At 43.1% G+C, this 26,285-nt stretch overlaps 1 protein-coding gene and 1 pseudogene across 1 annotated transcript; both read left to right on the top strand.

Annotated features, from left to right (window-relative positions):
- Positions 1-6,161: 6,161 nt before the first annotated feature.
- LOC121534790 (espin-like protein) lies at positions 6,162-12,317 on the top strand. Its single transcript, XM_041841356.2, has 4 exons — positions 6,162-6,247; positions 6,898-7,016; positions 9,956-10,138; positions 10,482-12,317. The coding sequence occupies exons 2-4, from the start codon at positions 6,957-6,959 to the stop codon at positions 12,120-12,122; spliced, it is 1,884 nt and encodes a 627-aa protein (XP_041697290.2). The 5' UTR covers positions 6,162-6,247; positions 6,898-6,956; the 3' UTR covers positions 12,123-12,317.
- Positions 12,318-13,204: 887 nt separating this feature from the next.
- LOC121534789 lies at positions 13,205-26,112 on the top strand (annotated as a pseudogene).
- The last annotated feature ends 173 nt before the right edge of the window (positions 26,113-26,285 follow it).

Genomic DNA, 26,285 nt, shown 5'->3' with positions numbered 1-26,285 from the left:
GGGTGAACGGGCAAGACAAAAGATTGAAGTGCCTTTGAATGGGGTAGTAGGTGCCAGAAGCACCGGTTTGTGTCAAGAACTGCAAAGCTGCTGGGTGTTTCACGCTCAACATTTTCACATGTGTATCAAGAATGGTCCACCACCCAAAGGACATCCAGCCAACTTGACACAACTGTGGGAAGCATTGAAGTCAACATGGGCCAGCATCTCTGTGGAAAGCTAAGTAGAGTCCATGCCCTGACGATTTGAGGCTGTTCTGAGGGCAAAAGGGGGTGCAACTAAATATTAGGAAGGTGTTATTTATGTTCTGTACACTCAGTGCACATATCCATACGGTATATATAATATTATAAATATATTGTAAATATATATATTTCTATATATATATATTACAATACTAAATATATGTGTAATATATTTGTAATATATCTTTGTTCCAATATATTTATCTATTACTGTTTATTTATTGACATATTCCTCATCCCTGTCCTATATGTGTCCCCAGCAGCCGATGAAGGAGGTGCCTCCCCAGCCTCGCTACCTCACCCTGCCCCCGGCATCATCCTCACCTTTGACCCCCTCAATGAGAAACGCCACTGGCTCCATGCAACATGTACAGGTGGCCTCTTCTGGTAAGGAGCCATGAGGACTTTGTAAGACAACTCCAGATAGTTGTTCATATGTGTCGCGGCCTGGGGAAACCCTTTAAAGAAAAGGGATGCGGGTCAAAAATGAAATAATGAATGACCAAGTGAGATGACAGTAAAATGCCTCTCGCTGACCTAGTGAGATATACATGGCGGAGGCTACTTTCTTATGACATTCTCTGGAACCAAAAGTTTTAAAAAGTCTTGATAGGGGACAGAATGCGGTTGGACCATCAAATAATTGGCATATATATTACTCTTACAGAATTTCTACGTGGGCGAGGATATTGGAAATGTAATCAAAGTCTATTGGATGATAACTTGTTTTTAACTAGGACAGAAGAATTTAGAACGGACTTTTTCCGACATAACACAGGTACAGCAGATCACCTTATTGTATGGGACACTTTTAAATGTGCTTTTAGAGGCCATGCAATTCAGTACTCATCTCTAAAACAAAAGCAATTTAGATCAGAAGAGTCCATGTTAACAAAGGAAATGGAAGGACTAACAGTACAGACAGATATCAATAAAAACTGTACTTTAGAGGCTCAGAATAAGTTAGAGGAAAAACAAAAAGAAATGTAGGAACTTATTCAAGAAAGATCAAGTGTAATATAAAAATAAAGCGAACTGGATGGAATATGGGGAAAAATGCACCAAATTATTTTTTAATCTTCAACATAGAAATGCTACCAAAAATAATTTACTGAAACTTGTTACAAATGACGGAGTCACCCATGATTCACCAAACAATATTTTGAAAGAGGAAGTAAAGTACTTTAAGCATATGTTTTCGTTTCAGTCTCCTCCATCTCCACTAACCGAAGCTAATTGTCTGGATTTGTATTTTCTAGGAATTATTTAAAATTAACAGCTGTACTCATGTGAAGGCCAAATTACAGAGGAGGAACTTCTTGATGCAATTAAAGTCAGGGAAAACTCCAGGGCTGGATAGCATACCAGTGGAGGTATAACAAACCTTTTTTGATATAATCAGAGGACCGTTATTAGCATGTTTTAACCACTCCTATATCAATGGTAGATTATCAGACACTCAACAAGAAGGTCTGATTTCATTATTACTGAAACAGGATACAAGTGGTAAGTATTAAAGATCCAGTCCATTTAAAAATTGGAGGCCTCTTACACTTCAGTGTTGTGATCCAAAATTTCTAGCAAAATGCATAGCACATAGAATTAAAAAGGTATTGTCGGATATTATTCATCCTAATAAGACATGTTTTTTACATGGACGATACATTGGAGATATAAGACAAGTACTGGAAACAATAGAACACTATGAAAATTCTGGGAAACCAGTCCTGGTATTCATAGCTGACTTTGAAAAGGCTTTTGATAAAATACGACTGGAGTTTATATATACAGTTGAAGTCGGAAGTTTACATACACTGGATTGGAGTCATTAAAACTCGTTTTTCAACCACTCCACAAATTTCTTGTAAACAAACTATAGTTTTGGCAAGTCGGTTAGGACATCTACTTTGTGCATGACACAAGTCATTTTTCCAACAATTGTTTACAGACAGATTATTTCACTTATAATTCACTGTATCACAATTTCAGTGGGTCAGAAGTTTACATACACTAAGTTGACTGTGCCTTTAAAATGTCATGGCTTTAGAAGCTTTTGATAGGCTAATTGACATAATTTTAGTCAATTGGAGGTGTACCTGTGGATGTATTTCAAGGCCTACCTTCAAACTCAGTGCCTCTTTGCTTGACATCATGGGAAAATCAAAAGAAATCAGCCAAGACCTCAGACATTTTTCTGTAGACCTCCACATTCATCTGTACAAACAATAGTACGCAAGTATAAACACCATGGGACCACGCAGCCGTCATACCGCTCAGGAAGGAGACGCGTTCTGTCTCCTAGAGTGCAAATCAATCCCAGAACAACAGCAAAGGACCTTGTGAAGATGCTGGAGGAAACAGATACAAAAGTATCTATATCCAGAGTAAAATGGAGGGACTGGTGCACTTCACAAAATAGATGGCATCATGAGAAAGGAAAATGATGTGGATATATTGAAGCAACATCTCAAGACATCTGTCAGGAAGTTAAAGTGTGGTCCCAAATGGGTCTTCCAAATGGACAATGACCCCAAGCATACTTCCAAAGTTGTGGCAAAATGGCTTAAGGACAACAAAGTCAAGGTATTGGAGTGGCCATCACAAAGCCCTGACCTCAATCCTATAGAACATTTGTGGGCAGAACTGAAAAAGTGTGTGCGAGCAAGGAGGCCTACAAACCTGACCTTGTTACACCAGCTCTGTCAGGAGGAATGGGCCAACATTCACCCACCTTATTGTGGAAGGCTACCTGAAACGTTTGACCTAAGTTAAACAATTTAAAGGCAATGCTACCAAATACTAATTGAGTGTATGTAAAGTTCTGACCCACTGGGAATGTGCTGAAAGAAATAAAAGCTGAAATAAATAATTCTCTCTACTATTATTCTGACATTTCACATTCTTCAAATAAAGTGGTGATCCTAACTGAACTAAGACAGGGAATTTTTACTAAGATTAAATGTCAGGAATTGTGAAAAACTTAGTTGAAATGTATTTGGCTAAGGTGTATGTAAACTTCCGACTTAAACTGTAAATGCCTGGAATATATCAATTTTGCAGAATCTCTTATAAAATGGGGTAAAGTTATTTATAGTAACCCTAGCTGTAAAATAGTAAATAATGGCTACTTCTCAGAAAGTTTTAAACTGTTGTGGTATCTGAGGAATTTATGACTTTGCTAACGTTTTCAAATGGTATCTTTGAGGATGTTGATTCAGCTTAGGGAAGCATCTGGGGAGCAGTTTTATAGGGGCACCCCATAGAACAGAGGAAGTCTGTTGTGTGGAGTCATGGGATTGGTCTCTAGGGAAAACCACCCATATCATGGTAAAGATTATAAATACTTGGTTGAGACAAAGGAGGATAGAACAACATATTATTTTGGGTCGCTGTTCTCCAGATGCCTGCAGACGTCTGTAAACTTATGCTGAAATCTTGTGATATAAATAAACCTTTATAATCAAAGTACAGTGTAAGCGGACTCCTTGGTCTCACAGCAAAGATTAGCATTATTCTTTATAAACAACACTGTCAAGAGGAGTAAAACAAGGTTGTCCACTATCGGCATATCTATTTACCATTGCCATTGAAATGTTAACTGTTAAAATCAGATCCAACAATAATATCAAGGGGTTCGAAATCCAGGGCTTAAAAACAAAGGTGTCATTGTACACTGATGATTCATGTTTTCTTTTAAATCCACAATTTGGATCCCTCCACAGCCTCATAAAGGATCTAGATACATGTTCTAACCTCTCTGGATTACAACCAAATTATGACAAATGTACTATATTACATATTGGATCACAAAAAAATACAACTTTTACATTACCGTGTAGTTTACCAATAAAATGGTCTGACGGTGATGTGGACATACTCAGTATACATATACCGAAATAAAGAAATGATCTCAATCCAATATATTTTAATAAAAAGTTAGCAAAAATAGATAGGATTTTGCTACCATGGAAAGGAAAAGACCTGTCTATTTGTGGGAAAATCACCCTGATTAACTCTTTAGTCATACCCCAGTTTACCTATTTGCTTATGGTCTTGCCTACACCTAGCGACACATTTTTTAAATTATATGAGCAAAAGATATTCAATTTTATTTGGAACGGCAAGCCAGACAAAATTAAAAGGGCCTATTTATATAATGAATATGAATTTGGAGGGCAGAAATGATTAAATATTAAAGCATTAGGCCTCTCACTAAAGGCGTCAGTCATACAAAAGTTATACTTAAATCCGAACTGGTTCTCTAGAAAATTAGTAAGAATGTCTCGCCCAATGTTCAAGAATGGCCTTTCTCCCTTTATTCAGATTACAACCTCTCACTTTCAGTTATTTGAAAATGAAATAATCTCCAAAATAACGCTATTTTTAAAACAAGCCATAGAAAGTTGGTTGCAATTTCAGTTTAATCCATCAGAAAATACAGAACAAATAATACAACAAATATTGTGGTTAAACTCAAATATACTAATTGATTAAAAAAACATTATTTTCTGATAAATGATCTTGCATGGAGCCCCAGACCGAGGGTGATTGACCGTCATCTTGAACTTCTTCCATTTTCTAATAATTGCGCCAACAGTTGTTGCCTTCTCACCAAGCTGCTTGCCTATTGTCCTGTAGCCCATCCCAGCCTTGTGCAGGTCTACAATTTTATCCCTGATGTCCTTACACAGCTCTCTGGTCTTGGCCATTGTGGAGAGGTTGGAGTCTGTTTGATTGAGTGTGTGGACAGGTGTCTTTTATACAGGTAACGAGTTCAAACAGGTGCAGTTAATACAGGTAATGAGTGGAGAACAGGAGGGCTTCTTAAAGAAAAACTAACAGGTCTGTGAGAGCCGGAATTCTTACTGGTTGGTAGGTGATCAAATACTTATGTCATGCAATAAAATGCAAATTAATTACTTAAAAATCATACAATGTGATTTTCTGGATTTTTGTTTTAGATTCCATCTCTCACAGTTGAAGTGTACCTATTATAAAATTACAGACCTCTACATGCTTTGTAAGTAGGAAAACCTGCAAAATCGGCAGTGTATCAAATACCTGTTCTCCCCACTGTATATACAAAAAAATATATGGGGGATTGGAAATGATGCAGACAATTACATTGATGGAAGCTACAATCTATCTGCAATATTAAAGCTGATCTACTCCCCCAAAAAATAAACATACATTTAAAAAAGATGCCTCTCGCTTCCAAAACGTTTAGGATAGGATATCGATTGCTTTGCTATCTAAAATTGAAATAATTCTGAATTGCTGAAATTACTGCAATACTGTTAAAGAGCGACTGAACTGTACAACCACCTTCTCTGGTTGAATACGGCCTATGTGGCATCGATATGAGTCAGAAATATTTATTCTAGTGTCAGAAATGGCTATAAAGTGTAAATAGGATCATTTTGGTCATTAAGTCAATATCGTCCAAAACGGAGATTTGCAGATGTTAGGAATATATTGTACGTAATAGTTTTCCTTGGGTTGGGTTTATTTCAATCCTGCCCATATGCCCATAGCTGGCAGCACCCAAGTAATCATCAATTCAGAGCGAAGCAGCACGCAACCCAATCGTTATGCCCACACTGACCATGGTCAATTTGGTTTGACTTTGCATATCCCCATTGGGCCAGTTAGGGACCATCATTAAATTACACAATGTACATGGTGCAATATAAAAAAATATGTAAATAGCTTCAAATATCAATTACTTAAAAAAACTCTAACTATAAATTGTAGAAATTCATATACAAATATTGAAAGCATTTAATGAGAAAACTAAAAGGCGTACAAGATGAAAGTATTGTCCCATTTATATTGTGTAATTTATTGACAGTCCCTAACTAGCCCCACAGATAGGCTATCCAAAATCAAACCAACCTTGCCATGGTCGCACACCGGCTGAAGCTGATTGGCGAAAGAAGTTGCTAGCCTAGTCTACTTCCAGACAGAAGAACTGGTTAAACTGTTTCAAGTTATTTAGAAGGGTGAGTGACTGTAACTGTGTACTGTTTTGGCTGAGTGAATGTACAAACACTCTCGTTCTCAGTCACATTTCCTAATGAGGAGGATTGAAACAGAGGCTAAATCAGTCAGTTCATCCTCTCTTTAATACATTTCGATCACTTTTCTTGTCATTTTGGCCAGCTAATAACCACTTATCAAGCAACATCGGTAGAAAGTGTGAACCTCTTTTAATTAAAGGATTAACGTTAGCTCCAGCATACGGCTGGCTACATGTTGGCAAAATTAAAATCAGACCCACTTTTATTCATAACTACATCCTTGATTGTAAATGACAACTTTATAGTACTACATTACTTACTAGCTAGCTAATTATTTTGTGTCTAAACCAACCAGATTTTATTGATCTGCAGCATTTGATCTTGAATGGGCCAAGTCAGCTGCGACACTCTCACTAGGGGAAGTTTGAGCTAGCATTTTCACATTGGGCATGCTAGCTAACATGTAAAAAAAACCTTGGACTTGAACTATTTACCACAAGTAATCATACACTATTCTTACATTACAATAAAGTACAGGGTTTGAAGTATCCAAAACAACTAAAATCAAAATTTCCACAAAGATACATTTTCGTTGAAGCATGATATAACAGATGTTGTGTTTGCTTTTGTAGTTGTTGGCTCCTTTAATTTGCTGAAGCCTCCAGAAAGGGACCAGACCCTGTTCTCCCAGATGAAGTCTATCAAGTCTCTGAGACAGGCTGGGATCACTGCTGTCTTCACTGGACAAAACGTCAGTCCTTTCATGGAGCTTGTTCTGATAGATAGATAGATAGATAGATAGATAGATAGATAGATAGATAGATAGATAGATAGACGTTATCTGTGCGCTATTGTTTCTTTGCATTTTCACCTGGGAGTGTTGAGCAACACAAGTTAATCTAGGCCTTTATGAATAAAATAAAATAGAATTTGTATGCTCTGTGTAATATAATGCTCTATAATGATGTGAAGAGTTTAATTCCAAAACGCTATATATCCATTTTCAGAAATGTTGGTCAATTAGTATTTTTTTATACTTATGAAAGAGATTGGTGTGTATTTTTCACATCTAATCATAGCATGGAGTTGTTAAATGACAGACATGTATTTGTTTGAAACCTATCACTAGAATGACAAACAATCACATTTTGTTGCAAAGCAAGATACACAGTGTATTCGGAAAGTATTCAGACCCCTTGACTTTTTCCACATTTTGTTACGTTACAGCCTTATTCTAAAATGGATAAATAATCAAAATAATTCTCATCAATCTACACACAATACCCCATAATGACAAAGCACAAACAGGTTTTTAGATATTTTTGCAAATGTATTAAATAAAGTATTCAGACCCTTTACTCAGTACTTTGTTGAAGCACCTTTGGCAGCGATTACACACTTGAGTCTTCTTGGGTATGACGCTACAAGCTTGGCACACCTGTATTTGGGGAGTTTCTCACATTCTTATCTGCAGATCCTCTCAATCTCTGTCAGGTTGGATGGGTAGCGTCGCAGCACAGCTATTTTCAGGTCTCTCCAGAGATGTTCGATCGGGTTCATGTCCGGGCTCTGGCTGGGCCACTCAAGGACATTCAGAGACTTGTCCCGAAGCCAATCCTGCATTGTTTTGGCTGTGTGCTTAGGGTCATTGTCCTGTTGGAAGGTCAACCTTTGCCCCAGTCTGAGGTCCTGAGCGCTCTGGAGCAGGTTTTCATCAAAGATCTCTATGTACTTTGCTCCATTCATCTTTCACTCGATCCTGACTAGCCTCTCAGTCCCTGCCGCTGAAAAACATCCCCACAGCATGATGCTGCCACCACCATGCTTCACCGTAGGGATGGTGCCAGATTTCCTCCAGATGTGACACTTGACATTCAGGCCAAAGAGTTCAATCTTGGTTTCATCAAAACAGAGAATCTTGGTTCTCATGGTCTGAGAGTCCTTTAGGGGCTTTTTGGCAAACTTGAAGTGGGCTGTCATGTGCCTTTTACTGAGGAATGGGTTCCGTCTGGCCACTCTACCATAAAGGCCTTATTGGTGGAGTGCTGCAGAGATGGTTGTCCTTCTGGAAGGTTCTTCCATCTCCACAGAGGAACTCTGGAGCTCTGTCAGAGTGACCATCGGGTTCTTGGTCACCTCCCTGACTAAGGCCCTTCTCCCCCTGATTACTCAGTTTGGCCGGGCGGCCAGCTCTAGGAAGAGTCTTGGTGGTTCCAAACTTCTTCCATTTAAGAATGATGGAGGCCACTGTGTTCTTGGGGAACTTCAATGCTGCAGACATTTTTTGGTACCCTTCCCCAGATCTGTGCCTCGACACAATCCTGTCTCGGAGCTCTTCTGACAATTCCTTCAACCTCATGGCTTGGTTTTTGCTCTGACATGCACTGTCAACTGTGGGACCTTATATAGACAGGTGTGTGCCTTTCCAAATCATGTCCAATCAATTGAATTTACCACAGGTAGACTCCAATCAAGTTGTAGAAACATCTCTAGGATGCACCTGAGCTCAATTTCGAGTCTCATAGCAAAGGGTCTGAATAATTATGTAAATAAGGTATTTCCGTTTTTTATATTTAATAAATTTGCAAATATTTCTAAAAACCTGTTTACGCTTTCTCATTATGGGGTATTGTGTGTAGATTAATGAGGATTTGTATTTATTTCATCCATTTTAGAATAAGGCTCTAACATAACAAAATGTGGAAAAAGTCAAGGGGTCTGAATACTTTCCGAATGCACTGTATCCGACTCACTCTCCGAGAAAAAAATAAACCTGCACGTTTTTACACAGTCAAATGTGACAAATAATTACATTTTTAATATGGAACTGTACACATTATACATTTGTGACATCAATAATTAAAAATATACACTACCAGTCAAAAGTTTGGACACACCTACTCATTCAAGGTTTTTACTTTCTTTCTTATTTATTATTATAGGGCTATCTTCTGTATACCCCCCCTACCTTGTCACAACACAACTGATTGGCTCAAACAAATTAAATTCCACAAATTAACTTTTAAGAAGGCACACCTGTTAATTGAAATGCATTCCAGGTGACTACCTCATGAAGCTGGTTGAGAGAATGCCAAGAGTGTGCAAAGCTGTCATCAAGGCAAAGGGTGGCTATTTGAATAATATATTTGGATTTGTTTAACACTTTTTTGGTTACTACATGATTCCATATGTGTTATTTCATAGTGTTGATATCTTCACTATTATTCTACAATGTAGAAAATAGTAAAAATAAAGAAAAACCCTTGAATGAGTAGGTGTGTCCAAACTTTTGACTGGTACTGTATATCTTTTGATCAATGCAGTAATATAAGATCTAGGCTCTGGTCAAAAGTAATGCACTATATAGGGAATAGGGTGCCATTTGGGATGAGGCCTAACTCTAACCAAACACTATAGCATGAGGCTAGATTAATGATGAGTTGAATTTACATGTTAAATATACAGGATATGAGCATCAATTCCAGCTAAACAATGGATATATAGCATTTTGCAACAAAACCCATTTTAATATACATCTAAAATCTATAAAATCTGAGAACAGTAATATTTTACATACACATAAAGGTACCCATAAGCATTCATTTCTGATAAAATAACAGAAATGAGAAAAATTGTTGGATACAGCGTTTTGGAAATAAACTATGTGTTGATGGTATATTATCTCCTCAGAGGGCTGACAGTGAGGGAGAGCTACTGGAGCTCATCCCCATAGAGGAGGTGATCCTGGCTGACATAGACTCTCTGGTGCCCACCCACGACGAGAATGGCCGGCCCATTGCCGAGTGGAAGAGGCAGGTTATGGTGCGCCAACTCAAGGCTAGGCTACAGGACGAGGAGGAGCAAAGGATGAAGGTATGTTTTCAACACATGCATGTAGCATTCTGTATAGTCATTATCTGCTATGGAAGCAGATTCATGCCAAAAATATAAATAAATATATTGTCATCAATTTGCTTCCATTGTTTTCAGGATATGGACTGGAGTAAATTACCATTGGGTGTCTGAGGATTGTGCCATTTATAGTGTGGAAGAATCTCTAACAACCTCGCAACAAAGTATTTTTCATGTGTAACACTAGTTTTGTTTAGCATGTAGCTAGATAAAATTAGCATGTAGCTGATGATGCTAACCATTTTAGCTTGAACCCTTTCACTGTTTTTAAGTTGAGACCTTTCCTTCCTTTGCTCACCACCAGGACATGGTTAACAGCAACACTGAGGCAGATGGCTGGAAGTACTCCCAGGCCCACAACGCCATCCTGGGCCCGTTCGGCGAGCTGCTGACTGAGGACGACCTGCTCTACCTTGAGAGGCAGATCGAGAACGTGTCCATGCAGAAGCGCTGCCAGGCCTACGAGCTGGAGCTGGCACGTCTCACCGAGGAGCTCCGCGCCATCCTACCCGACCCCATCGTCAACATCACCGTCAACACCGAGTTCCTCCAGCAGATGGATGCAGACGGACATCTACCTCTTCCTGTGTGGTGTAGTCGTGTCTCCGGCATTGTCAAGAGCATGTACCAACTCCTGACCAGTCTGACGAGTCGAGATGAGGAAGTGGTGATGCAGGTGGTGGGAGAAGGGGAGGGGGTAACGGTGGGGGCGGGGATTGAGAGGGGCGTGTGTAGGCTTCAGCGTGTTGAGATGGTGTCATCGTTCAGCCACCGCTTGGAGAGCCAGAGCTACAGCAAAGGGAGGAGGGAGAGGGTGGAGAGGGAGATCCAGCAGTCCGGGGTGTCGGTGAGGAGTTTGAGGTCCAACTTTGAAGGTCAAATTGGGGGGATTTACCCATTTGGGGGGTTTGTGAATGACTCGCATCAACCGGTCACAAGGAGCCAGACTCCGAGAGGGAGGGTGGAAGCTGCTGAGTTAGCTGTTCAAACCCCTAACACCGATCTAGGCTGTGAACTTGAACTAGCCTGCCATGACATCCCTATCCCAATCCGGGTCATGGAGACGACCAGTCTGAGAAAAGAGCGCATTGTCGTCCTGTTCCTGAGCCACTGGAAGAAGTCAGCGTACGCCATCTCTGTGAGAGCCAGGGTGAGAAAGGAGGCAGTCGAAAGAGCCGAGGCCGTGGTCGACACAATAAGGAACTCGACACAATCAGGGACACAACATCAGACAACAACAATACAATCAGGCATACAAAATTGGACAACAATGACACAACCGGGGACGCCACACCGGACCAGCTCTCTCTTTCTCTTCTACCGCCAAAGAACTGCAGTGGACAAGATGCTCAACACCTGGCGGAGCGCCAAAATACAGTCTTCGCCAGTATCCCTAAGCCAGTTGCGCCCCACCACCTATTCCCCTGAGCACTTCCTGCCTCTCCAGGTGGACGGAGTGCCCGTGGCCTACGACAGCCTGACCCTTGACCTTTTCATGCTGGGCTACTTCCACATCCTGGAGCAGGATTTATCGGCTGAGGAGCGGAAAATGAGGCACCTGCTGTGCTTCGAGGTCTTCGATCACGTAGGTTGTTTCCCATGGGAGACCGTCAGGGACTTCCACAAGGCCATCCTCCAGGAGATCCAAGAAGGGAAGCGGCAGTGGCGTGACGGATTTGAGGACATCAAAGCCAGGTTCTTTGGTAATGCTGCAGTACCTGGAAGGTACCATCCTGGGGTTGCCAGAGAGTGCCAGTATCAAGACACAAGGCTAGTGCCCAAGGTCATAGTGCAGACTGCCAGTCCGGAAGAAGAAGAGCTTCTCAAGTGTAGCAGCGGCACAGACTTCTCCTGTTTCAGCAACGACGAGATCTGTAAATACATCGATCGCAGCTTTGCTTTCTGGAAGGAGAAAGAGGCTGAGCTGTTTGATTTCAAACACTAGTCCTTGTTTTCACTTTGTATTTTGATATTTTTGTATAACGCTGTTTGTATTTGTTGATTTTTCTTTGCATTCTGGTGCTTTTGGAGGGTAAAGTGGAAGATTGAATGCTCTGAATTCAGTTTATGAGTGTGCGTACATGTTATGTAATTTTGAATCAATTGAAAGAAGCTGAGTAATTAAATCCAAATCCAAATAGTTTTTAGCATGAATCTGCTTCCATAATGACTATATTATGATATTGATACTGTAAATAGTAAGACCAAGAGCATACGTCCCTACAACATAACCTAAAGTCTTCCCACACCCAAGGTACAACATGACTTAGCTCAAACTGTTTTTTATTGAACCACTACAACACTACAGTACCTTATGTTGAATGACCTTTGAAGGATCAAGTTCTCTGGATGTTCTCTGATGTTAAGCCATTCTTCTGTTGGGTGTAGACCAGAATGTCCATCAGATCTTAGACCAGAATGTACAACAATCCAGGTTGGGCCATACAGTTAGCTAAACATGTTGTACCATCCAGGGGTGTGATGGAGTTGCTTTGCTCGCATTTTTTAAGCCAGAGGCAGTCATGCCAAACCGTGGGGGGAAACCCATTCAGCCAAATACTGACTCAGATGTTAACATGTGCTTGCCACAACTCTCTGTTTCTGTACTCTCTGACACATTGGACATACTATCACTTTCCTGTCCAGGTGTTGTTTGGGAACTGACTCCCTGTACTTTTAGTTCTCTGAGGCATCTAAGGGTTAACTCGAAGAATGTGTTGTGACCACCCAACGCACATGCACACCCCGATTCCACCTTGACATCCACACACACACTCTCACACGCAGTAGACAAGAAGCTTGGAAGCTTGGATAGGTTTCAGCTGTTGGGGCGAGTGAACAGTCTGTCAGAATGGAGGAGGAGAAAAAAGAGAAGTCAAAGCCATCTTGTAACATAAAGTTATGTATGAGTGCATGTACTGGTACATTCTCAGATGTTTTTACGTCTCAAGAATGTTATAATCTCTAGATGAGTTCATGCCATCTGTTGTGTAGATCTGGCTACAGGCCTATCCCTCAACACCAAGAATGCTTTATAGGTTTTCAGTGCCTATAGACTTAATATTGGTACACAGAGAAAGTCTATAGGCAGTGAAGACCTCAGAGGACCAAGAAAAAATCTGCAGGAACATGGAAAACTGGACTAACTTGAGGTAACTCCATGACTGCTAAATTCAGGTAGTAGCAGAGAATATCTTCTTTGCTGTGGGCTGAAAGCTTGAGTTGTTATGTCTGCTCTCTCTCTCCTCCTTCCAACATCCCCCTCTGTCTCACACCTTCCCCTATTTCCCTCTTTACCATGCGACTACTATCCCCTAACACATAGATATTTGTGCTGTGTCACAGTCTGCTCCAGCTCCCCCAGCTGCTGCACAGTGCCTACTTCAAGAGTTGCATCACCACCATAGAACGTTGCTTCGGGTTTCAACAGCATGTCTATGGGCACTGTCTCCTCTCTGCACGAGGTACAGCAACCCCTGCTGGTCTCCACTGGGATAACCACCTGCATGTACAATTGTCAATGCACTCTAGCACTTCCATATAGCCTGGAAGAGTACAACAATACTTGAATTCACTAAAGAATGGTGTGGGTTTTTTTCTTCTTCTTTAATACATACACTACCAGTCAAACGTTTTTAGAACACCTACTCATTCAAGGGTTTTTCTTTATTTCCACTATTTTCTACATTGTAGAATAATAGTGAAGACAGCAAAACTATGAAATAACACATATGGAATCATGTAGTAACCAAAAACGTGTTAAACAAATCAAAATTTATTTTATATTTGAGGTTCTTCAAATAGCCACCCTTTGCCTTGATGACAGCTTTGCACACGCTTGGCATTCTCTCAACCAGCTTCACCTGGAATGCTTTTCCAACAGTCTTGAAGGAGTTCCCACATATGCTGAACACTTGTTGGCAAATTTTCCTTCACTCTGCCGTCCAACTCATCCCAAATCATCTCAATTTGGTTGAGGTCGGGGGATTGTGGAGGCCAGGTCATCTGATGTAGCACTCCATCACTCTCCTTCTTGGTAAAATAGCCCTTACACTGCCTGGAGTTGTGTTGGGTCATTGTCCTGTTGAAAACAAATGATTGTCCCACTAAGCCCAAACCAGATGGGATGGCGTATCGCTGCAGAATACTGTGGTAGCCATGCTGTTTAAGTGTGCCTTGAATTCTATATAAATCACAGACAGTGTCACCAGCAAAGCACCCCCACACCATAACACCACCTCCTCCATGCTTTACGGTGGGAAATACACATGCAGAGATCATCCGTTCACCCACACCGCGTCTCACAAAGACACGGCGGTTGTAACCAAAAATCTCCAATTTGGACTCCAGACCAAAGGACACATTTTCACCAGTCTAATGTCCATTGCTCGTGTTTCTTGGCCCAAGCAAGTCTCTTCTTCTTATTGGTGTCCTTTAGTAGTGGTTTCTTTGCAGCAATTTGACCATGAAGGCCTGATTCACACAGTCTCCTCTGAACAGTTGATGTTGAGATGTGTCTGTTACTTGAACTCTGCGAAGCATTTATTTGGGCTGCAATTTCTGAGGCTGGTAACTCTAATGAACTTATCCTCTGCAGCAGAGGTAACTCTGGGTCTTCCATGCCTGTGGTGGTCCTCATGAGAGCCAGTTTCATCATAGCGCTTGATGGTTTTTGCGACTGCACTTGAAGAAACTTTCAAAGTTCTTGAAATGTTCCATATTGACTGACCTTCATATCTGAAAGAAAGGATGGACTGTTGTTTCTCTTTCCTTATTTGAGCTGTTCTTGCCATAATATGGACTTGGTCTTTTACCAAATAGGGCTATCTTCTGTATACCCCCTCCCCCCTACCTTGTCACAACACAACTGATTGGCTCAAACGCATTAAGAAGGAAAGAAAATCCACAAGTTAACTTTTAAGAAGGCACACCTGTTAATTTAAATGCATTCCAGGTGACCACCTCATGAAGCTGGTTGAGAGAATGCCAAGAGTGTACAAAGCTGTCATCAAGGCAAAGGGTGGCTATTTGAAGAATCTCAAATATAAAATATATTTTGATTTGTTTAACACTTTTTTGGTTACTACATGATTCCATATGTGTTATTTCATAGTTTTGATGTGTTCACTATTATTCTACAGTGTAGAAAATAGTAAAAATAAAGAAAAACCCTTGAATGAGTAGGTGTTCTAAAACCTTTGACTGGTAGTATATGTATAATAGTATAGATAAGTAAAAAGTAAATGGTAAATATAGTGTAAATACACAGGTATAAGAGCCACTTTAAAGTCACATTCTTTTGAATTGTATTAAATCAATAATTTATTTTTAGTAATATATTATGCAGTGCTCCATTCTCACTTTAGAGGGGTCTCTCTCCTGTTCCACCACACTCCCAGTGACATTATGACATTATTACAACTAGTTTACAACCTTAATCTGGTTGAAATGACAGTCCAACCAGTTATGCCCAATGGGCTGTGACTGTGTCCTACAGATGGGGAACATGGTGCTGGTGGTGTTTGTCAGTTACTTTGGGAGCCGGGTCAACCGGCCTCGTTTCATTGGCCTTGGGGGGCTGCTCATGTCCTGTGCTGCTGCCACCCTGGCCCTACCTCACTTCCTGTCCAAGCCCTACCAGTACCACTTTATGTCAGCTGGTAAGAAGACAAAACCCTATATATTACTCTCAATATATTACTGTTTAAGGAATATTACAGTGCAGTTTTGCCAAAATGCAATGCATTACAGTGCAGGAAGTCCATGAAACCAGTTTGATTATGAATACAGGTCTAATTGTGTCTGGCTGGCTCGAGATAGCACTCTTTAGAGAAAATCTTGATGTAGAAAATGTTAAGTTAGATTTTAACAATACTTTTATCAATTCAGTTATATTTCAACTAATCTCTCGTGGACAGATTACCGTGGGCAGATGAAACGGCGCGAATCTGTCAAGGCTCACATATAATTATGTGATTTCGAGCAGCAGTAGTTAGTTCCTGGTTTGGTTTTCATTTTTTTATTTGGACGAATCAGGATTGGGCGAAGGCGGTGCATAAACTGGTGCGGTGATTTTCAAGCCTGTGTGCGGATGATAAACGGTGTCCACTAGATTCCACAGCCACAAAGTCAAAATTGTCTGTATTGTAAAACATTAAGGACACCTGCTCTTTCCATAAAATAGACTGACCAGGTGAATCCAGGCGAAAGCTATGATCCATTATTGATGTCACTTGTTAAATCCAACTCAATATTAGGAAGGTGTCCTTAATGTTTTGTACACCGAATGTATCTTTTTTTATGTTTTTGTACTTCATGTGTATGGGTTGACACAAGTAATAATAATAATGCTCAATGCATGTTTCTCAACGTGACTGAACTGTTCACCACACAGAAATATATATATGTTGTTTTTAGCCCGTGGGTCGTGGGACACGTGTGTTCTAAGGGAGAATTCCTCTGCCCCTGAAGTGTGCAGGCAGGGCGGTGGTGGGGACCTCTCTGAGGCGCGGACTCAGTGGCTGACCCTGGCAGCTGCCCAGGTGCTGTTTGGCATTGGCTCGGTGCCCATCCAGCCGTTTGGCATCTCCTACATAGATGACTTTGCTGAGCCTGGGAATTCAGCTCTTTACCTTGGTAAGATACTGCTACAGTACTGCATGAGTGCTGCTTTACTTGAATCTGTAATTATGTTTCTGATTGGAGAACCAGACAAACTGTTAATTGAAACATTCGATTAAAATGTTTTGTTGAGGATTTTGATTTGATCTGAGGATTTTATCAATTCAATCATTTCTGGGGCTTCATTGAATCTGGTCCTGGTGAGGAGAATATTTCAAGTATCACCTGATTGACATTTAAGTCATAATTTAATGATTCTGTGTTCCAGCCATCCTGTTCTCCATCTCTGTGTTTGGGCCAGCCTTTGGGTACCTCCTGGGTTCCATGATGCTCCGAATCTATGTAGATGTGGACAAGATAGGTTTAGGTATGTCACTGTTGAACCATTAGATCCTGTTTGTGAGAATGAGAAGAGCATATACAGCATACAAAATATGAAGCAAAGACTTTCAAATTCAATGGAATTTTGCCATTTTCTCTACCTTTCTCTCCCTGCTCTTGGACCCCATCCCTCTTCATCTCCCCCATCCTCTCCTTCCGTCCATCATCTTTCCAATCCTTCTCCCCCATCCCTTCTCACCCCTCTCTCCCATCCCCTCTCTCTTCCCTGTCTCGCCCATCCCTCTGACCCCCCGCCCCGCCCCTCCGTCCCAGGCAGTCCGTTGGCCCTAACCCCGTCAGACCCTCGCTGGGTGGGGGCATGGTGGATGGGCCTGCTGGTCTCCTCTGGATGTCTGGCTCTGGCCTCCATCCCCTACTTCTTCTTCCCCAGGGTCAAGGTCCCGGCCCGGGCCAAAGTAGGTGGTCAATCACTTCCTGGGTTGGGGTTCATTCTATTTTCAACTAGTCGATTCAAGAGATACCTAAATACCTAATTCTCAAAATGTTTCAGGCTATTGACTGATTATCTGGCTTTTTTTCAGGCACTTAAGACTGAAAGTGACCCTTTGAAAGACGAGACCTCTTCAGAGACCTCTTTAATTGACTTCTTAAAGAGTAAGTTGCTTTAAAGGGACAAAGTCGATGCTTTTGTGTATGTTCTTATGCATGTTTAAATTTGTACCATTGTGTATGTTAATATACACTACATGACCAAAAGTATGTGGACACCTGCTTGTCGAACATCTCATTCCAAAATGATGGTCATTCATATGGAGTTGGTCCCCCCTTTGCTGCTATAACAGCCTCGACTCTTCTGGGAAGGCTTTCCACTAGATGTTGGAACATAGCTGCGGGGACTTGCTTCCATTCAGCCACAAGAGCATTAGTGAGGTCGGGCACTGATGTTGGGCGATTAGGCCTGGCTCGCAGTCCAATTTATCCCAAAGGTGTTCGATGGGGTTGAGGTCAGGGCTCTGTGCAGGCCGGTCAAGTTCTTCCACACCAATCTCGACAAACGAGTGTATGGACCTTGACAATTTCTGTATGGACCTTGCTTTGTGCACGGGGGGCATTGTCATGCTGAAACAGGAAAGGGCCTTCCCCAAACTGTTGCCATAAAATTGTAAGCACAGAATCGTCTAGAATGTCATTGTATGCTGTGGCGTAAATATTTCCCTTCACTGGAACTAAGGGGCCTAGCCCGAGCCATGAAAAACAGCCCCAGACCATTATTCCTCCTCCACCAAATTCTACAGTTGGCACTATACATTGGGGCCAGTAGCGTTCTCCTGGCATCCGCCAAACCCAGATTCGTCCATCAGACTGCCAGATGGTGAAGTGTGATTCATCACTCCAGAGAACGCGTTTCCACTGCTCCAGAGTCCAATGGCGGCGAGCTTTACACCACTCCAGCCAATGTGTGGCATTGCGCATGGTGGTGTTAGGCTTGCGTGTGGCTGCTCGGCCATGGAAACCCATTTCATGAAGCTCACGATGAACAATTATTGTGCTGACGATGCTTCCAGAGGCAGTTTGGAACTTGGTAGGGAGTGTTTTTACACGTTACGTGCTTTAGCACTCGCCGGCCCCATTCTGTGAGCTTGTGTGCCCTACCACTTCATGGCTGAGCCGTTGTTACTCCTAGACGTTTCCACTTCACAATAACAGCAATTACAGTTGACCGGGGCAGCTCTAGCAGGGCAGAAATTTGACGAACTGACTTGTTGGAAAGGTGGCATCCTATGACGGTGCCACGTTGAAAGTCACTGAGCTCTTCAGTAAGGCCATGGAGATTGCAAGGCTGTGTGCTCGATTTGGCTGTCACCAACGAGTGTGGCTGAAATAGTCGAATCCACTATTTGAAGGGGTGTCCACATACTTTTGTATATACACTACTGTTCAAAGGTTGGGGTCACTTAGACATTTCCTTGTTTTCGAAAGAAAAGCAATTTTTTTGTCCATTAAAATAACATTAAATTGATCAGAAATACAGTGTAGACATTGTTAATGTTGTAAACGGCTATTGTAGCTGGAAACGGCTGATTTTTTATGGAATATCTACATAGGCGTACAGAGGCGCATTATCAGCAACCAACAGTCCTGTGTTCCAATGGCACGTTGTGTTTGCTAATCCAAGTTTATAATTATAAAAGGCTAATTGATCATTAGAAAACCCTTTTGCAATTATGTTGGCACTGCTGAAAACTGTTGTGCGGATTAAAGAAGCAATAAAACTGGCCTTCTTGAGACTAGTTGAGTATCTGGAGCATCAGCAATTGTGGGTTCGATTACAGGCTCAAAATGGCCAGAAACAAATAAATTTCTTCTGAATCTCGTCAGTCTATTCTTGTTCTGAGAAATGAAGGCTATTCCATGCGAGAAATTGCCAAAAAACTGAAGATCTCGTACAACGCTGTGTACTACTCCCTTCACAGAACAGCGCAAACTGTCTCTAACCAGAATTGAAAGAGGAGTGGGAGGCCCCGGTGCACAACTGAGCAAGAGGACAAATACATTGGAGTGTCTAGTTTGAGAAACAGACGCCTCACAGGTCCTCAACTGGCAGCTTCATTAAATAGTACCCGCAAAACACCAGTCTCAACGTCAACAGTGAAGAGGCGACTCCGGAATGCTGACCTTCTAGGCAGAGTTGCAGCTACGATAACCATTTACAACATTAACAATGTCTACACTGTATTTCTGATCAATTTGATGTCATTTGAATGGACAAAAAAATAGCTTTTCTTTTGAAAACAAGGACATTTCTAAGTGACCCCAAACGTTTGAACGGTAGTGTATAGTGTATATGTGTGTTGGCGTTGTGTTTGTGTGTGTGTGTGTTAATGTGTATGTCCCAGTGTTCCCGCGTCTGCTCCTGAGGATGCTGCTGCGGCCTGTCTTCCTGCTGTTGAGCCTGTCTCAGCGCCTCGCCACCTTCCTCAGCAAGTTCCTGGAGGACCAGTACGGCACCACCACCGCCTACGGCAGCTTACTCATGGGTGAGGAGTTACATACGCTACACATGCACAAGCACAGGCACACATACACACACCTATGCACACCAAACCACGCCAATGGGCTCTCTGGAGGACAAGAGTGCTGCACGTCCACTTCCAGGAGGAATATAAGGATTTGGAGATACTTACCTTTGGGGAAATACTCACCTTTGGATATATGCACCGGTGGAAATACGTGTGGGACATTTGGAAGGACGTTTTGCTGGGTTGGCCACTAGCTGCAACGTGGAAGACAGTAAGACTGGGGAAAAGTTATTTGAGCGAGGGAGAGTTATGATTTTGGATGTGGAAGAGACATCCCTGAACTGTTAACCCTTCAGAGCCACCAGAGAACAGTATTGTGTTATACTTTCGTTAGTTTCCCAAGACCTTTAATAAAATCCTTGTTTTGGTTGAACCTGGTCTCCTTGCACCTACTTGAGCAATCCCGCTGAAAGCTGTGTAGCCTCTCGTGACATCACAGATGGTGGAGAATACGGGCACGCTCAAGCGTTAATAGTGCATGTCAGAGGAGGATACCGAAGGTTTGATCACCCAGTTTTCCAAGTTGGCCGTAGGCTCCCCGCCCGACTGAAATGGAGGACATATTGAAAGCCCCTTGTTGCTGGCCAGCAAGCCCAGATGCAAGCAAACGTGGCTCTCTTGGAGGAGCAAAAGAAAGCCAACCTTCTGAAGGCAGAGGAATTGCAGTTGCAGAGACAGAGGGTGGTCCAAAATACCCGCCCAATAAAGGCAAGTGACTTTATATCTAAGATGGGAGCTACCGATGACATTGAGGCATACCTGCATGCATTTGAGGCCACGGCCACTAGGGAAGCCTGGCCCAAGCAACAGTGGGTTGGTCTGTTAGCCCCCTTTCTAACCGGGGAATCACTGAATGCTGTCCGGGACCTGGGCCCTGACCAGGTTACTGACTATGATGCCCTGAAGTCTGAGATCCTCAGCAGATATGGACTCACAAAGTTTGGTATGGCCCAGCGCTTTCACAGCTGGACCTTCCAACCAGACCAACCTCCTCGGGCGCAGATGCATGAACTTGTCCGAATCGCAAGGAAATGGCTGGATCCGCAGAGGAATACAGCAGCGGCGGTGGTGGAGGCCGTTGTGGTGGATCGTTACCTACGCCGCCCCCCTGCCTTATGAGGCAAAACGGTTCATCAGTCAACAGGCCTTGACCACGGCTGATCTGACCGTGGAAGCTGTGGAAAAGTACCAGGCCACAGCGGAGATGCTGAATGCTTCCCGAAAAGACCCCAGGAGTGCGGCCCCACCACAAATGGGAAGAACCCGTCCAAAGGACCCCAAGGTCTCGAACCCAGCCGCGTCAGGACTTATCCCGGCTCCAGGGGGAGCCAGAAACCAGGCGGGTCCAAGAAGAGTACACCAGGATGGGGAACCTCGACAGTGTTACCGGTGTGGGGAGATGGGACATATCTCCTGGCAGTGTGGGAAACCAGCCGATGAACCTATGCCCACTGCGGAGTCCTCCAGCTCAGCACCCACACATCGTTTTGCCTCGCTCTTGGGAGTCGTAGATGGCGGCCCAGATCGACCCCCCCACCTGCCCGGTAACTGTGAATCACCATGATGTGGAGGCCTTACTGGATTCTGGTAGCCGGGCCACCCTGGTGCGTAAGGATTTGGTGGGCCCAACGTGTCTGACCCCGGGGAAAGTCCTCCCAGTTTCCTGTGTCCATGGGGACACCAGAGAATACCCCATTACTGAACTTACAATGACCAGCACACGGGGAACCATACACACACGACGAAGCGGGGGTGGTTGATTCCCTCCCCGTTCCTGTCCTAATTGGACGAGACTGCCCAGCCTTTTACCCACTCTGGAGAGAGTCTCAGGAGAGGATAACCCGAGTACCTCGGAAACGGAGAGGAAAGACTCATCCTGGGAAGGCTCCGGTGCAATCCTCCGAGTTACTCACTCCCGCCCCGGGCTCTGATAGGGATGGCATGTGCCCAGACCGACACAGAGACGGAGCTACAGAATCTGGACAAAGAACTGTCTGGTCTGAAGGGGACCGCTGAGAGGTATCGTTTGTTAAAGCAACAGTTAGACATGAAGACAGAAGAGTTAGATATCCTCCAGGCTAAACTCCAACAGAGCTCCTTCCATAAGCAACAGGAGGAGCTGGAGAGGCTGCGCAGGACCATCGAGGAGTGTGAGGAGACCCTGCGCAGTAGTAAGGAGGTCCAGAAGAAGGCAGAGGAGAAGTACAAGGTGTTGGAGAACAAGATGAAGAATGCGGAGGCAGAGAGAGAGAAGGAACTGAAAGCTGCTCAACAGAAGCTAAACTCTGCTAAAACCAAGGCTGATGCGTTCAGTAAGAAACTCAAGGAGAGACAACAGGAGGCTGAGTCCCTGGTCCTAGAGGTGGAGGAGTTGAAGAGAGAGCAGGCTGGCAAGCACCACGGCAATGCGGACGCCCTCTCCCGGCGTGATGCCTTCTTCGCTGCCTTTACCGACGAGGACGTCGGTCCCGAGGAGGGGGATGTGTGATGTCACGAGAGGCTGTGTCCTGGAGGGACGTTACATCCCCCTGAGATGGCTGCAAACCCAGACAGCTATGGCTCCATCTGCTGGTATGGTCGGGAACTCCAACCCTCTATGGCCAATCTTCCCACGCAGCTGAAACCAATCAGGAGGTGATGAGCTGAAGGTTTGTTGAAGGGAAGAGACACGGTCTCCAAGCTGGGCTCTCTGGAGGACAAGAGTGCTGCACGTCCACTTCCAGGAGGAATATAAGGATTTGGAGATACTTACCTTTGGGGAAATACTCACCTTTGGATATATGCACCGGTGGAAATACGTGTGGGACATTTGGAAGGACGTTTTGCTGGGTTGGCCACTAGCTGCAACGTGGAAGACAGTAAGACTGGGGAAAAGTTATTTGAGCGAGGAGAGTTATGATTTTGGATGTGGAAGAGACATCCCTGAACTGTTAACCCTTCAGAGCCACCAGAGAACAGTATTGTGTTATACTTTCGTTAGTTTCCCAAGACCTTTAATAAAATCCTTGTTTTGGTTGAACCTGGTCTCCTTGCACTACTTGAGCAATCCCGCTGAAAGCTGTGTAGCCTCTCGTGACATCACAACACACACACGCACACATACACACACACACACACAATGTCTCTAAATATAGTTTGCAACTTTCCATTGTTTTTTCCCTACACCCAACTGTGACCTCCACCCTGTTGGCTTTCGCCAGCGGCCATCACCCTGCCCATGGCTGCTGTAGGGCTGCTGCTGGGTGGGGTGGCGATGAAGCGTCTACGTCCCCCCGTGCGGACCCTCCTCTGGCTGCGTTTGGTACCTCTCTCCCTCTCCATACTGCTCTGTGTACCTCTCTTCTTCATGGGCTGTTCCACTCAGAGAGTGGCGGGGGTCAACACAAGCTACGGTGACACACAGGACCAGTGGACTAATAGGTGAGGTGGGATCTGTCTATATAAAGATACCCCTCATTACTGTGTGGTACTCTACTGTGTGATTTATTTATTTATTTTTTCGGCAGCACAGATCCTCCACTCTCAATTATTCATGTTAAGTCTCCCTATGCTCTCTCTACATCATGATCTTTAAATAGACCACTGACTTTATTGTACACTAAACATGTTGCACCATTGTAGCCTATACTCAACAAATTCCTAATCAACCATCACTGATATGTTGGCAAATATTATATTCTATTCTATTCTATCACTAACACAATAAGTCATAAGTCAGCCATCATCAAATTCTGTGATTCTATTCCTGTGATTCTATCCGATCTCACTATTGTTGTTATTTATCCCAGGTCTCTATCTCTCTGTAACTCCAACTGTTCCTGTCTGAATAACGTATTTAACCCTGTGTGTGGAGAGGACAACACAGAGTACATCTCTCCCTGTCACGCTGGCTGCACCAATGTCACTATCGACCCACTAAACCTTCACAGAGTCCAGGTACTACATAGCTCATCCTTGAGATAGACTGTATGTGAACCCTAGCCTGGTCAATAGATATGTAGCAAGACAGCACAAACCGATTTGAAACCACATTATGTGACATTGGTATCTGAAAGACATTTGGAAGCCTCTGTAACTCATAAACGAGTCAAGGGCTGCTTGTCCTTTTGCTTACAGATGTTGCTGAGAAAGCAGGAAACGCAAACTTGTAGTTTATTCTAGGTTTAAAAAGGATTCTAAAGTTTGTAATTTCCTCTTTAAAATGCCAGATTTGATTTGCCCTAACGAAAAATGTATCAACCCCTACAAGAAATGTCCATCAATTATATTACGCATAGTAATTCATATTTCCTTCTGCTGCAGGATTATTTTCCTGCTGTAGCAAACTGGCTCAAATTAAGATCCTACATCTGTATGCAGTGTGGGACATACTTTAAGACTGTAAGAAAATACTGTACCCTTACACTCCTCCCTAGGCTTACACCACGTGTAGCTGTGTGACCGCTGTGCCCGCTGTGCCTGCTGTGCCCACTGGTGGGGCTGGTATGGGGATAGGCAGGGCCCTCCCAGGTTCTTGCCCTCACCTTGTCCTGCCTGCCATTCTCCTCATTGCCTTCGCTGGCTTCATTGCCAGCCTTTCCCACAACCCCATCTATATGATGGTGCTCAGGTACTGGTGATGATTGTGGTGGTGGTAATGATGATGATGATGTTGTTGATAGTGGTGGTGGTGGTGTTGATGATGATGTTGGTGGGGGTGGTGATGATGATTATGGTGTTGATGATGATGATGGTGGTGGTGGGGTGAAGATGATGATGATGATGATGATATGTATGCATGGTTTTTTTCAGGACAGTCTTTCAAGAGGAGAAATCCTTTGCAATTGGAGTCCAGTTCCTACTGATAAGAATGCTAGGGACTGTAAGTTAGCCCCTAAACGCATGTGATTGCTGGACAACAGTGCCCCATTCTCATTTTTCCATTATGTTCCAGTCCCAAAAAATCCTATATCTGCATGTATTTCATATATGTTTCAGCCTGGCTGCCAGCCCCTGCTGTGTTTGGGCTGGCCATTGACTACTCCTGTGTCTGGTGGAAGCAGGCCTGTGGGAGTAAACTGGGCGCCTGTGGTTACTATGACAACAACATCCTTCGGAACAGGTACGGCCACACTTGATGTGCTTGTACATTAGGGGTCACTAAGAACAAAGTGTTGTTGTCCTTGTTTTCTGTGTGTTTTTTATTGAGACTGGGAATAAATGAAGACACTTCTGTTACATCAAGTGTTTATCTTGATGTCACAAATATACTGAATAAGGTACATGTTGTTCTTGCTGTGTCCTCTCTCCCAGGTACTTTGGGCTGCAGGTAGGTTATAAGTGCCTTGGGTTGGTGCTGCTAGCCCTGGCAGGCTGGAGAGTACAGCACACGCCTGGCCTGAGTATTGAGAAGGAGCCTGAGGGGCCAGTGTGAGAGGCCAGCACTGAGCCTGAAGGGACCTCTGAGCCTGAGGGGACCATTGACCCTGAGGGGACCACTGAGCCTGAGGTGACCACTGACCCTGAGAGGCCAGCACTGACCCTGAGGGGCCACTGAACCTGAGGGGGCTACTGGGGAAATGGTCAAGGCCATTGTTTCCTACGGCTCAAGTTAGAGCACAACACTGGCAACACTAAGGTTGCGGGTTCAATTTCCGCAAGGGCCAATTAAACTGAATATGTGTCACTGTTAATGACAGCTCTCTTAGTGGTGTTGGATAAAAGTGTCTGCTAAATGTTATTATTATGTAGTATCAACAATGAAGGTGTTTTATTTGGGACTATAATAAAAATTGACATAGTCTCTTTCATTACTTTAAGGGACTTTTGATAACTTCATATGCGATTTTGATAAAGGAATGTTTTTGGTTTGCTTATCATGAAAAACTGTATACACTACTGGTTTATTGTACAGTATTTACATTGTTTTTATGTGTATCAATGACACTATTTGTGAATGAATTTGAGTGTCATATTACTATAAAAAATGGTTTATAACACAATGTGTTTGAAAATAAAACTAACCTAAAAACACCGATATTTTATTATGTTACTTACCTTGCTGTTGAATATGTATACACTGTGTA

Source organism: Coregonus clupeaformis, unplaced genomic scaffold, assembly GCF_020615455.1.
Source record: "Coregonus clupeaformis isolate EN_2021a unplaced genomic scaffold, ASM2061545v1 scaf0881, whole genome shotgun sequence".
NCBI classification, from domain to species: domain Eukaryota; kingdom Metazoa; phylum Chordata; class Actinopteri; order Salmoniformes; family Salmonidae; genus Coregonus; species Coregonus clupeaformis.
Note: the sequence above shows the minus strand (reverse complement) of the source record. Positions and strands in the feature narration are given on the sequence as shown.